The sequence below is a fragment of the Anas platyrhynchos genome, chromosome 20 (assembly GCF_047663525.1).
Source record: "Anas platyrhynchos isolate ZD024472 breed Pekin duck chromosome 20, IASCAAS_PekinDuck_T2T, whole genome shotgun sequence".
In the NCBI taxonomy this organism is placed as follows: domain Eukaryota; kingdom Metazoa; phylum Chordata; class Aves; order Anseriformes; family Anatidae; genus Anas; species Anas platyrhynchos.
In genome coordinates, this window is record NC_092606.1 from 10319432 (window position 1) to 10331912 (window position 12481).

General features: G+C 45.3%; 1 protein-coding gene across 2 annotated transcripts in view; it reads left to right on the forward strand.

Annotated features, from left to right (window-relative positions):
* Window positions 1-12481, forward strand: part of GALNT17 (polypeptide N-acetylgalactosaminyltransferase 17) — a 211656-nt gene that overhangs the window by 79973 nt on the left and 119202 nt on the right. For both annotated transcript variants that reach the window (XM_027445904.3, XM_038165708.2), the window contains exons 4-5: window positions 7238-7412; window positions 9482-9679. In XM_027445904.3, the coding sequence (XP_027301705.1) occupies window positions 7238-7412; window positions 9482-9679 (373 nt within the window). The remainder of the gene's footprint in view (window positions 1-7237; window positions 7413-9481; window positions 9680-12481) is intronic.

The window sequence follows — 12481 nt, forward strand, 5'->3', positions numbered from 1 at the left end:
GCAGAAGCCACCCCTGCAGCCTCCCAGCTACCAAAACCTGGCCACGTAAACCCAATACAGACCCATGTAAGACAGGCCATGAAAAAATGTGGAGGAAGATGTTAGGTTTCCTGTGTTAGATACTCGTGTTTTGGTTCAACTTTCTTGCAATCTCACTGTCGAAATGCCTTCCCTTCTGGCTTTTGATAACACAAATTTTCCAGAGGTTAAATGTCACATGGAAGCATTTTCAGACTTGAATTCTTCCCAGATCTGTTCTTCCAGTGTGCAGTTGGTATCACTTGAGCAGTTAAAATCTCACAAAGATCAGCAAATGGTTGTCACTTTGATTACTGGCACCTTCATTTACATTGCACGCTTCCAGTATTATTTAAAAAAATAATAGACATGGGCTGTGGATTCTGTGATGAGAAGGGAAGAACAGGGAGTCTGAGAGGTTACTCGTCTGTCTGCAGTGAGATGAGATGGTACACAGCAAGCTACTCAAGCCTGCAAAAATAGGCACTCAAATCCCACAGTAATGAGCACCATAGAAAGCTGATGAATTATAATTACTAGTAGAAGAAACAGGAGGCCAGCTCCACAGCTGATGGAAATCACAGCAGCTCTAGTGCAGAAGCTAGGGTGATGCACACCAGTGAAGCTGTGGGATTTCAGAGCTGGAACAATTCAAATAGTGAAGAGGAAACACAGGTGACCTGTTGTTGCAGTATTTAGTATTGCCCAGTTTGAAATACCAAAATGAGATGCTGCTACTCAAAACTGAACCATGCCAATGGGGTGAAGAGAAGAGCTCTCTTTATTAGAGAACCCCTTGGTAATAATTACTGAGCTTTTGTACCCACTGCTATGCACAAAGAAATATGTTTCTGAACAGCCTCCACCAGCCATTCAGTATGCAGCACTAATATTGAGTCAAGGACTCTGGAGACACTCATGAAAGACATGAGACAGTGAAATGAATGCTTTCAAAAAGCTTCATCCCCTGAGTAAGCTGAGACTGCAGCTGGTGTTGAGGATGTGGAATGAAATCTCTTTATCCACCACTGAGATTGCAAGCCAATGTTTTCCCTGGCGGCTTGCTGCAAGGGCTGTGGCAGTGCTGGGGGGGTTTGGTGGTGGGGCTGGGTGGTGGCAGGGTGTTGACAGGACAGCACCACGATGGTGGTTAAAGCCTGATGCGTGCTTGAGCACTCACAGCTATGGGATTTCCTCTTTGTGCCTGTTTTAGCCAGGCTGACCAAGGTGCCTGGGTTGTGCCAGCGTGCCTTGTGGCACCCACCTGGCTGGGGAGGGAGATGCAGGTAGAGGAGCTACACTGAGGGAGCAGAAATGCCTACAATGTGTGCGGGAGCTAGGAAAAGCCAACCTCCTTGTACATGGTGGTTGCATGCTCTGTGCATCCCACCAAGAGGGTGCATTGACCGCATCAGGAGTGTGAGCATACAGAGTCCCTTGTGAAAGAGCAGGGTTGGACAGAATGTGAGCACCAAGGTGGCTCTGTCCTTACAGACCTTCCTGGGGAAGTATAAAAGGAGAATGGGAGTAGAGAACAGTTTGAGGGAAGCAGGCGATGCTGTTAGCCAGTAGGGTTAGTTAATAATGTCAGCACTATGCTGTTGTCTTTGTAGGCATCATGACAAATGAGATTTTTAAGGAGGGATTTGAGGAGGATAATGAGGTAACTTGGCAGATGTTTATGGAGAGCTCATCCCAAGCGTATAATAGTCTAGTTTTCTCCTGTAAAAGAAATGATGCAAACAAATACATATCTCTTGGACCTATGCGTTCGTTGTCTGCATCTTCAAGGAGTTTCAATGACAGCAAAAAATTATTAATGGCAATAACGTTGTCACATAGTTCACACTAATGGTAGGAAATAATTGTGAGCAGCAATAGCAACATCTTGCAGTTCATACTTCGGATATTGCAAACAAAGTCATTGTAATACATGGATTTATCTTCAATAGGAAAATAATTACAGGAAAATAGATTCTCATAAGCTGTAAGATTTAGCGATGGCTCCTGGAGAAGCAAGTGCTAGTGCCAAGCAGCAGGGGTGGGATTGCATGCGGGTGGCTTCCATAGAACGAGGTGAGGAGTTACTGGAGCCTTTTGGTGAGCAGCTGTGTCTGTTTGAGGGGTGGCTTCTGTGGGTGTACGGCTTGTCACAAAGCCTTTGGGCTCTGTTTTGTACACCAGGCAGGAGACTGACCTTCAGAGAGCGGGGTCTCAAAAGCAGTAGGAATATTAAAACCAGGTGGGCTCCTAGGAGCAACCTCTGGGCAAGTCACTGAAGACTTACGAAAACCTGTGGCTGCGGGCTGCAAGCTGGGGGGATGCAGGGTTCTGGTGCAGTTTTTGCCCGGGAATACTTCTCGCAAACATAAAGAGGAAATAGAGGTTGGGAATATGTATAGGTAATGTAAGAGTAACACGTTTTCCCAACCCAAGTATTAAAAGACCCCTGGGATTTTCAAGTTAGCTTCAAGTTTTAAAATTAGTTGCAGGGATGGAGGTGAGATGTGTGTACTCTGCGCACCTCGGTCTGGCGTCTGTCCTTCAGGCAGCCCACTGAATGCTTACAGAGATGGGAGCAAAGCCTCTTGGTGTTTTCCAGTTTCAGACTGGAACAAACTGCTCCTGAAGGCTCTGTAGAAGCTTTTTGCCCTCAGCTTTGTTGTAATGTGATTTGTACAACAACACTGCATAACATAAAAGTATGCAGTGAGAGATTAAAAGTTAATAAACGTGGATGTTCTGATTCTTCCTATCTGAGCTGTAAATAGATAAAAGATAAGAATGTATTGTAACTGGAAGAAAATCCCTTCTACAAGGAAGAAGATTGGGGAGTTGTAGTTTGAGTCCTTTTCCCCCTAGAGCTGCACGTTATACTTTGTAAAGACTTTTTTTGGAGGTTGCTTTTGTTTGTGTTTGTTGTAGGGGTGTAATTACAAAGTGAGTGCACAGGTTGTGTTTCTGAGTGATAACATGTTTCGTAGGTTGTTGGAGGGATGCAGCAGCATGCCCCTGAGATGCTGCGTTATCTCACAGTTGCACACTTTGTCTGAGTCTGTTGCTTAATCAACACCTGTTTTTTTTTTGCTGTCTGCCTTCTAATGTTTTTAATCTGGGATAATATCTCTTTGAAAAGCAAACCTTCTGGTATAAAAGAAAACCTTTGAATAAAAGTCTGCTTAGAGTAGCTGACTACACCCAGGTACACATGCTAGCGGTTGTAATTTGCCTCCATGTGAAGTATTATTGGTGACTTGATGTATCACTGTCTGGTTTTGCAGCTGGTTTCAACACCAACAGCCGTGGTTTGTGTGCGCTCTCCCAGGAGCTGGCTCGCTTGCAGCGTGTGTGCATGTGTGTTGAGGTCAGTTTTTAACAGACTTGCAAGAAGCTGAGTCTTAGCTTTTCCTAGATATTGGCCTAATTATTCTAGTTGCTCAAACCTGAAGATGGGTTGTTTAATTGCAGCTGACCTGGTGCCATCCCACTGACAGTCAGGACTCGGGCTTTCAGTCCCTGCTGAAGTGGGAGGGGAGCAGCAAGCCTTGTTGGTTTGTCCCTATTTCTTTGGCTTTAGTCAGCCAGAAAGTTAAGATCTGAAGGCACTTTGTGGGACCAGCTTGGCCTCTATCTCCATACAAGAATTGGTTCACACACCTACTCCCTTTTCACAGTTTCATGTTGAATATTTACATGCAAACATTGAAAGCTTCAGAGACTCACCTGGATGTGAGTCTCACTGCCAAAATTTGCACCTTCATTTATTGACCATTGAAGGAGTTTCTTTTGTAGGTTGCTGTAGGATTCCAGCCCACAATAGCTTCAGTGTTTCAGGCAAGCGAGAGCGCGGGGCAGAAGGGAGTGCTGGTGTTCCCACGGCGCTGGAGCATTCCCAGCCCTGACCCGGGTGTCCCCCAGCCTGCAGTTTCTGATAACAGCCTTAGGCTCTGTGGACTTTTCCCACCTCGCTCAGCCTTGCAAACACTCCTGTGTTTTCCTTAGGGGCATAGAGGACACACGGTCCACTCCCTAGGCCTTGGTCTTTGCTCCTTTCTTTCTGTGCCACTGGGTAGTTCCCACCGTTGGTTCCGGGGGCTTTACCGGGGACAGGATTAGCAGCATGGAACATGGAGCAGTGGATGTTCCTTCAGTTGTTTCAGGGCTAATGTCCATGGCATAGTCACTTCTAGTGGCATCAGGTGGTTCAATTTCTCTGGCAGGCCTATTTCCCAGAAAGCTCATGTAGGTGACAAAATGCTTTGCAATACGTAACATAAGTCATTATGGCTGACAGCTGAGCTTTTTTAATAGAGCAACAGGTCTATTGGATTCTACTTTCTTGGACTTGCCCTTCAGTGAAGATCAATACAGACAGATGGAGAACAAAAGGGAGGATTGAAATTGAACCTCCTGGCATTTTCAGTATGGTTTCTTTCTGCAAATCTTTCCCGTAAGTGGCTTGTGCAATGGCAAAGACCAAATGTTCACAAATGCCTCCATGTGCAAGTATTGATTGCATCTGTAACAACTGAGATTCAGGAATGATGTGGGTGTGCTGTGAAGGATGGCCCAGGTAGGCATCTATGAAGGATGCATGGGATGCCATGAAAAAAGAAAATATAAATTTTCATTTAATATAAAAGAAAGGGGTATTCAACTTCCATGGCAGTGCTCAGCTGGGATCACATTGACAGATGTAGCCCCTGTAGATCCACCCATACAGATATCTCATGGGTTCGTGGGCTGCTTAGACACTCTTTTGATTAGGAGGAATGAAGCAGTGGTGTTTCTGAGCTGGATGTCATGCTAAAATTGTCATTGGTGCAGTATCTTGTGGACATGCTAATTTTCAGCAGTGTTGCTGTTGATGCTTTTTAGCACGGCCATGTCAGTCCTGCAGGGATGACTTCATACTCAAATGGGAATTTTGCAGAGCATTCCCAGAGAGTGGGATTTCACTTGTGGTCCCTGATACCGTTTTTTTTTTTCACACCTGAACTTCTGCACGTGCTGAGAAACAACATCCAAAGCCCACCCTGCTGGCTGGATGCCGGGGAGGTACCTCCTCATATCAAGGCAGATGTGCCACATGCTCATTGCCTGCTGTGCAACGTGCCCTCTTCCTGCAGAGCTGCTCACAAGTGTGAGAGGCTGCCTGAGGCCAACACATGTGTGCAGCCATCCTGTCGTAAGGGCTTACACAACCATGTGAGAAAAGCTAACTCTTGTCCAAGAAGGCAAGGCAAGTGCTGAGGCAGACTGGGAGGGAAGCAGGGGAACTAGCCCAGAAATCTGTGCCAGGTTGTGCAGGAGGCCTATAGCACAAAGAGATGCCACATTTCCCATGTCTGGTTAAAGCTTTTGTCTCCAAGCAATTCTCCACTTGGGAAGCAGTCCCTTAGGGATACTTGTTGTGGGCAGGGGAGGGCAACTCTGGCCTCTGCTGATGGAGGTGCAAGGTTAAAATGATGCTCAGTCCCAAAGATCTTCAGCATCCCTTCCTGGTCACAGGAGGTCCAGCCTTGTGATGTTTGACACGTGCACAGCTGTGCTGAACTGGCCTGTGTGCTCCGTACCTGTTGGCACCCAGCACCCCTTCATGCAGGAGGAGGATGCAGCTGTGGTTCCCCTGGGGGTGTCTGCCCATCACACAGCACCATGGGGTAGGAACCTCCCAGGCTCCACCTGTCACCACATTCAGGAGGTAAAGTTACAGTTCTTCCTGGCTCACTAGAGCTACACTCTCCTTCAAGCTGCTCATGAATGTTTTTTCCTGTTTCCCATCAACAGGGTAAACTTAGAACTCCAATTTTTTAAAATGTGTTTTAATTGTTCGACCTATTATAATGCTGTGGTCTGCAGTATTAATGACAAAACAGGTGAAAGGCTGGTACTGGGCTTGTGGGGTTTCATATGCCAATGTCCCTGTCTCCTTAAAACCATTCAGAAGAGTTGTTGTCTCCATAAAACATTGGTTTTTCTCTGAGTAGCTCAGCATGAAATGGAAGTTGCTGAGTTATGTATGTATGTGATGCAGATGCACTGAGTTGAGGAAGGGGCTCATTTGCTTTATTCTTTTTATTCCCATTTCAGCATAAAAGAGAAATGAGACTTTGGGGAAATTGGTATGTGAGGGGAATGATCCCAAAAAGGCGGTTTGAAGAAAGCACATTTTATGTACTTGGCAGAAGGCGTGGAGGGAAAGGGAAGAGAGGATCCCGTATCCTTTGATGCGATCTCGAGCTAAGCCCAACAGATGGGACTTAATGTTTACTTTTCTGCTCTCCACTGCTGTTTTCTTCATGTAGGAACTACTTTGTTGCTGTAACCTGTGGATTATGTTAGTGGTGATCTGGTGATCTTTTCTTTTTTTTTTTTTTTTTTTTTTTTCCTCCCTGGAAAAGGTAGTATGTGTGAGGGGTATGAACTGACCAGGAAGTAAAAGGACCAAGGCAGAGCACTAGAAAAGCCAGGCACAGAATGTGGCTTCTGTAACGGGAGGCTGGTGGCTCTTCTCACTGCAGTACGTGTGTAGTGGGGCACATTTGTTGGAAATTGGAATTTATTTGTTTGTTTTAAGTGTTGGGCAGAGTGTTTCAAAAGGTGGAAGGGTGCACGTGACAGGTTAACGCGTTGTGCCCGCACATGGGATGGTTTCCAGTCTTACGAACTGAAACTAAATCTTAGTCTGAGACTCTCAAAGATTCTCAAATGGGGCAGTTGAAATTTTGGAGGCTTTTCCAAATCGTTGAGAAAATACACTGGTATTTTCCACTTATTGCAACCCTTCATATGCTTTCACCTTCAAAAACCCAGAATGTTGTTTGTGCTCCACTGACAACTTGTAAGTACAGAGAAGTTTGGTGCTGGTCATAACTGCAGACAGAGAGATCCATGTTGTTCTCAGCCATAGCCCGTGTACAGGACAGCATAATTACATGATCTGCAGTTCCCAATGACCATAAGATACATGGTTATGAGGCTCTTTGGTATAAAGCCGAAACCTCTCTAATCCTATCATGGTCAGTCCAAAGTCAGGCCTGTGAAAGTGGTCTCTTGCAAGGCGGCGTTGACTGAATCGTAGTTACCAATAATTATGTCCCTTCCAGGGTGGTGCCTGGTTCCAGTAAGTCACGCTGGTATCCGTCAGTACAGCCGGCTGGTTTCAGGTGAAAACTGTTGTGTCTTTACAATGGGCTCTCTGGTACTTCTCCTCTAGAGGAACTGAAGGCGCCGCTGGAGGAATATGTCAACAAACGATACCCAGGGCTGGTGAAGGTGGTGCGCAACCAGAAGAGGGAGGGCCTTATCCGCGCGCGCATCGAGGGCTGGAAGGCTGCCACGGGCCAGGTCACTGGATTTTTTGATGCCCACGTGGAGTTCACGGCTGGCTGGTAGGTGCTCGACCTCGGGGTCCCTGTTAGTGTGTGTGCACGGGGTGTCCGCTGCCATGTTGGGTGGTCCGTCCTTTTGTAAGGATGTGTGTGAAAACCCGTGGCTTATTAATCTTGGCTTTCTGTACCAAATGGCCACTGGTGAGATACGTTGAGATGACAGAAGGAGTATCTTTCCTTGCTCTTGTTTTCTCTAATCATTTTCTATTCCCCGCTTTGATGGACACCCACCCCCCCTCTCCATCCGCTCTAGTTTGTTTTTCAGGTAGATTCAGGTAGATTTCCTGTTCTCTTAGCCCAAAGTACTTTAAGTTTAAAAAAAAAAAAAAAGCAGACAGCAAGGGATTGAAAGAGAAAGCATTTCCCGCATTCTTGCCCTTTGCAGCTGGATCCCACTGGGGAAGGCTGATGTTTTAGATTGATTTGTTTCTTCTGCAGCAAAGAATAAGTGCAGAGGCACAGAAGCAGCGAAAGGTATTTCATATGGACTTTTTTTGGAGAGATTCAAAACATTTGAGTTCAAGTGGTTTAAGCTTCTGTGAATCTAAATCATGAGAGGAAACTGAGAGTGTTTTTTCTCTCTAACAAAGTGTAAAAAATAAATGGTCCAAATTTAGAGAACTGGAGGTAGAAGTTACTAACTTATGTCTAATTTGAACAGAGAGCAATGTCCACTAGAAAAAGGCTTTAACATCAACAAAGAATTCTGTAAAGTTACTGGATTTTTCTTAACAACAGCACATGTGAAGAGTGTATTTAGGAGTTGTTTCTTATGTTGATATCTGTATTCACAGCTAAACATTCCTTTCAAGGTCACTAAGTCTTCACACCCAATTTTATTGCTATACAGAGGAATTGCTACAATTTACTGAGCCCTTGAAACAGCTTTTCTAGGGATAGAGAGGGAGCATTTCTGCAGCACGGGCATGGCTCTCTGATATTTTGTACCTGCTGCTATTGCTGGAGGCACCAAGAGTGGAAGTTGTTCCTTGTGTTGGCAGACCAGACCTGCTCTGTCACTGGTTCTTGGGCTGCCGAGGTGAGGCTGAGCATACCCCTGCTCTGGGCACATTTGCATGTCCCCAAGATGAATTTTGTAGCTATAGAGCCTTTTTCTTGAGCCTTCTCCTCACCTGTCTCTTTTGATGGTCCATATTTCTTCTGCGGAAAGCGACCACTTTTTCAGAGCCTTTCCTGGCTGTTGCATCAGTCCATACTGCAAGTCTTAGGTAATGGTTTGGCTGATTTCTTTGCTACTTTAGTAGTGGTATCAGGAAAGCTCCGTTTAAAAAATAAAGAAATTTTGAAATTTAAAAAGTTTTGAATATGGAATTACTCTTTAATAATGCTTTTTTAAACCAGCATACCAGAGAAAACATGGTGTACTGGCTCTGCAGGAAGAGATAAGTTGTAGTTTTAGAGGTTTAATTCATTTCAACAGCTTAACGCCTTAGTTTGTGAAAATCATTTTTTCCTTGCGCTGATAGCCTCAGCTTGTCCATGAATTTTCATAGAAGTAGTCAGTTGTGTAGGAGAGTGCTAAAACTCCCCAAACATGCAGGGCTGCATCTGTGTGCTCCGATTGCAGCCCCACGCAAGGGATGCGTCCAGGCAGGAAATCCCATCAAACGCAAGTGCTGAAACCTCTCGCTGCATCTCCCTTGTGGCTGACAAAGCTTGGCAAGCCTTTCAGGAATCACTTTTTAATCCTGGCGGTGTAAATGCATTGTCTCCGAGCACAATTTCTGTGCTGATAGAGGCAGAGGCGAGTGGATCAGTAGGACAGGGGTAGTGCACTGCAGTCCAGGACTGCTTGCTGGCGCTGCGAGGGGCCTCGTGTTGGTCACCGACCCCCACTGGGTGGGTTTTGCTGTATCTCTTTGAAGGCAGGATGCCACTTGTGAATGACAGCAGAGAGGGGTCCACGAAATTCCCTTTTTACTGAACAGTGACAAGACACATTTCCTCATCCTCATTTAAGTGTACAAGCTGTAGAAAAGCAACAGTGTGTGCAAACTGGGGAGAAATTAATGGTCTCTTCCTGTTCTTTGCTTCTTTTTACCACCCAGGGCTGAGCCAGTACTCTCGCGAATTCAGGAGAATCGAAGAAGGGTCATTCTTCCCTCCATCGACAACATCAAGCAGGACAACTTTGAGGTGCAGCGCTACGAGAACTCTGCCCATGGGTACAGCTGGGAGCTGTGGTGCATGTACATCAGCCCCCCCAAGGACTGGTGGGACGCTGGGGACCCCTCATTGCCCATCAGGTACGTCACAGAGCTGGGGACCATTCCAGTTCTGTCAGTGAGGTGTAATGGGGCAAAATGTGGAAAGATAAAATGAGAAAGCCAGCTTAAAGAGACTGGATATCGAATGGTAACAGGAGGCAGCTCAGAGAGACTGCCTGTTGGGCTGTAACACAAGCCCAAGCCAGGGAGGGTTTCTGCTGGAGTGCTTTGGGAAGAGGTGTTATTTGGTAACGATGTGCAGAAACACAGGGGGATATAGGAGCTGTGTAGATCTATACGGTTTTATGTTTAACTGCATTCAACAGTCACTTTACTTCAATTATAGCATTAAGTTTTTGCAAATCATAAGGAATGAGGTGATTATTCCTGTATAATGAACTAAGTGTGAATTCATGAAATATGGCACCGTGTTTTCTTGAATAAAAAGTACATTTCCTTTCCAGGCAAACTTTATAAAAATAAATCTTAGCTTGTTCCAATACTGAGAGGCCTGCATGGTCGGCAGCTCTGAAATGTTGCCCCAACCCCTTCAGGCTTTAGGTATGGGACAAGTCCATTTGGGAAGAGAATAGCTCAGTGTAGGTGGGAGGCTGAGGTTGTGCTGCATGCAGAGTTCAGATATTTCCTCTTGACAGCCCCTAAATATGGGGGATGTAGTGTAGACACTGCTGCTTCGGGTTGTGGCACGTGGAAATTGGGGCACAGGAGTTAAAAAGAGCCAGGGCGGATGGGCAGTGCCTCTGTGCCCTGCTCTGGGAAACAGCTTCTGTACCAGACCCAGTAGCCTCGTGGTGATGTTAAATAATTAAACAACTTACTAAAATAACGTTGTTAACATGCACTGGGGGAAGGATTATGAGAAAGATAAATGGGTAGTGTCCACAACAAAAAGCTAATGGAAAAATACTGTCTCTTTGCATTACGTTGTGTAACCACATACAGGCCAGAAATAAATGACTACAGTTATTTTTTTGTCATATAATGCTATGAAAACTATGCACTTCATGACAGTATGTGTATGAAAGGGATGCCAGTGCAGTACTCCATGTAATTATGCGTGGGATTAGAGGAAATTCTTAAATTATCATATACAAAGGTACATTAGTTTTAGGGTGACCTTTTAAGATAAGAGTGGGAGTGGAAAAAGGCAGTTTGTTCCTTTTTGGGGGATGTGTGTGTGTGTGTCTTGGTTTTCTTTGCTTGTTTCATATCGGTGGTGCACGCATTTTATGGCAGCCTCAAGAGCAATTCCCCTGCCTGAGACAGAGGCTCCAGCGTGCCCATGAGCCCTGGTGTGACAGCCCCTACCAAATCAGCAGTGGAGACCGGAGACAGGCAGCTGTGGGAACACGTTTGGAGGCAATTTTCTCTCATGGATTATTCACAAGATATAATTATCCAGGCAGAGTGCTGATGGCATGAAACTCATCTAAAATATGGCCTGGTCCCAAACTGGCTCCAGGTTGCTGCTCTGTCCAATAATTTTCCCAAAGAAAGTCTTTTTGAATGACTAGGACTGCTATAATACCTGGATTCTGTAATACATCTCCTGGACTATTTTTTCTATTAACATTTAAAATTCTGATACACAAAGACACCTTCGCTCTTAGCACTCTGTTGTGCATGCATTTCACAGCTAGACTTTCCTTGCCAGGCTTATGGACCTCCTCTGACTACTTTCTGCCCAGAAGTTAAAATTCTGCCCAGCGTAACGTATGATGTCTAAATCAGTCCTCATAGAAGAGGCAGACAGTAACTGACATTTTAAAGTCATCATGTAGATCCTTTTCTGCATCAGCATGAGCTCTGGTGAAGATATTTGAATTTTCTAGTTCAAATGTTATTAATTTGTATGTATAAAGGAATCCATGTGTGTGTACGTATCTGGAAGTTCTTTGCACTAGGAGATGTAGCCAAGATTTATCCAGTCCTTTGTTATTATTGAACTCAATAAATGTTTACTGAGGGTCCAGAAAACCTGCGTATCAAGGAAGAACAGAAGAAAGCTGATGCTTTCTGTGTCCTGCCCAAAACAGGTCTTTTGGAATGCTGTGAAATTGCACGTTGACCTGATCTGGCAGCAGGTTATTCCCAGGGTGGGATCTGCCCTCTTGCTGTCTCCAGGACAGATTCATTTCCCACCTGGCAGATCGTGATTTTCTGGGGGCTTTTCAGGGTGTGGAGCCTGTCTGCTGCTACAGCAGTGCTGGGCTGTGAACTCCAGCACCAGCAATTTCTTCTGCTTGACTCATTTAGTTCATGCTGCATCAGGTTTTGTCAAAAAGCAGCTTTGGAGAAATTGCTGATATCTGGAAGATTTATGGCTAGATGTGCTGATTGCACTCCAGTTGCAAGACTCATGATTTATAATTACGAATGTGACATATTGATGGCTCCAGGGGTCTGATTCAGGAAAACAATTAAATGCACTCTTGCATCTTTGTCTCTTCAAGAAGCCAAGTAAGCAGATAGTGCATATTAAGCAGACTTGAGGATGAGGACACTTACCTGAACATGGAAATTAGGGGTGTCACGCTTCCCTACGGGCAGTTGAGCGCATGAGCCTCCAGAGAGAAGAGACTTGAATCTTGGTGCTTGGCCGGTGGGTCCATCGAGCGTGCTGTGACCCTGGTGGTCACACTGGTAGATTATTTAGAATATAATGCATTCCCTGACTTTGTATTTTCTGCACTTTTCTGGTGGATCTGCTCAGTCTGGGAGGCAAAAACATTGCTGAATAGCTGTAGTAATTAGCAAGCCCCCTTAACTGTGTTGAGGCTGAAGGAAGGGTCCTGGGTGGCTTCAGAGGTAACAGAGGCA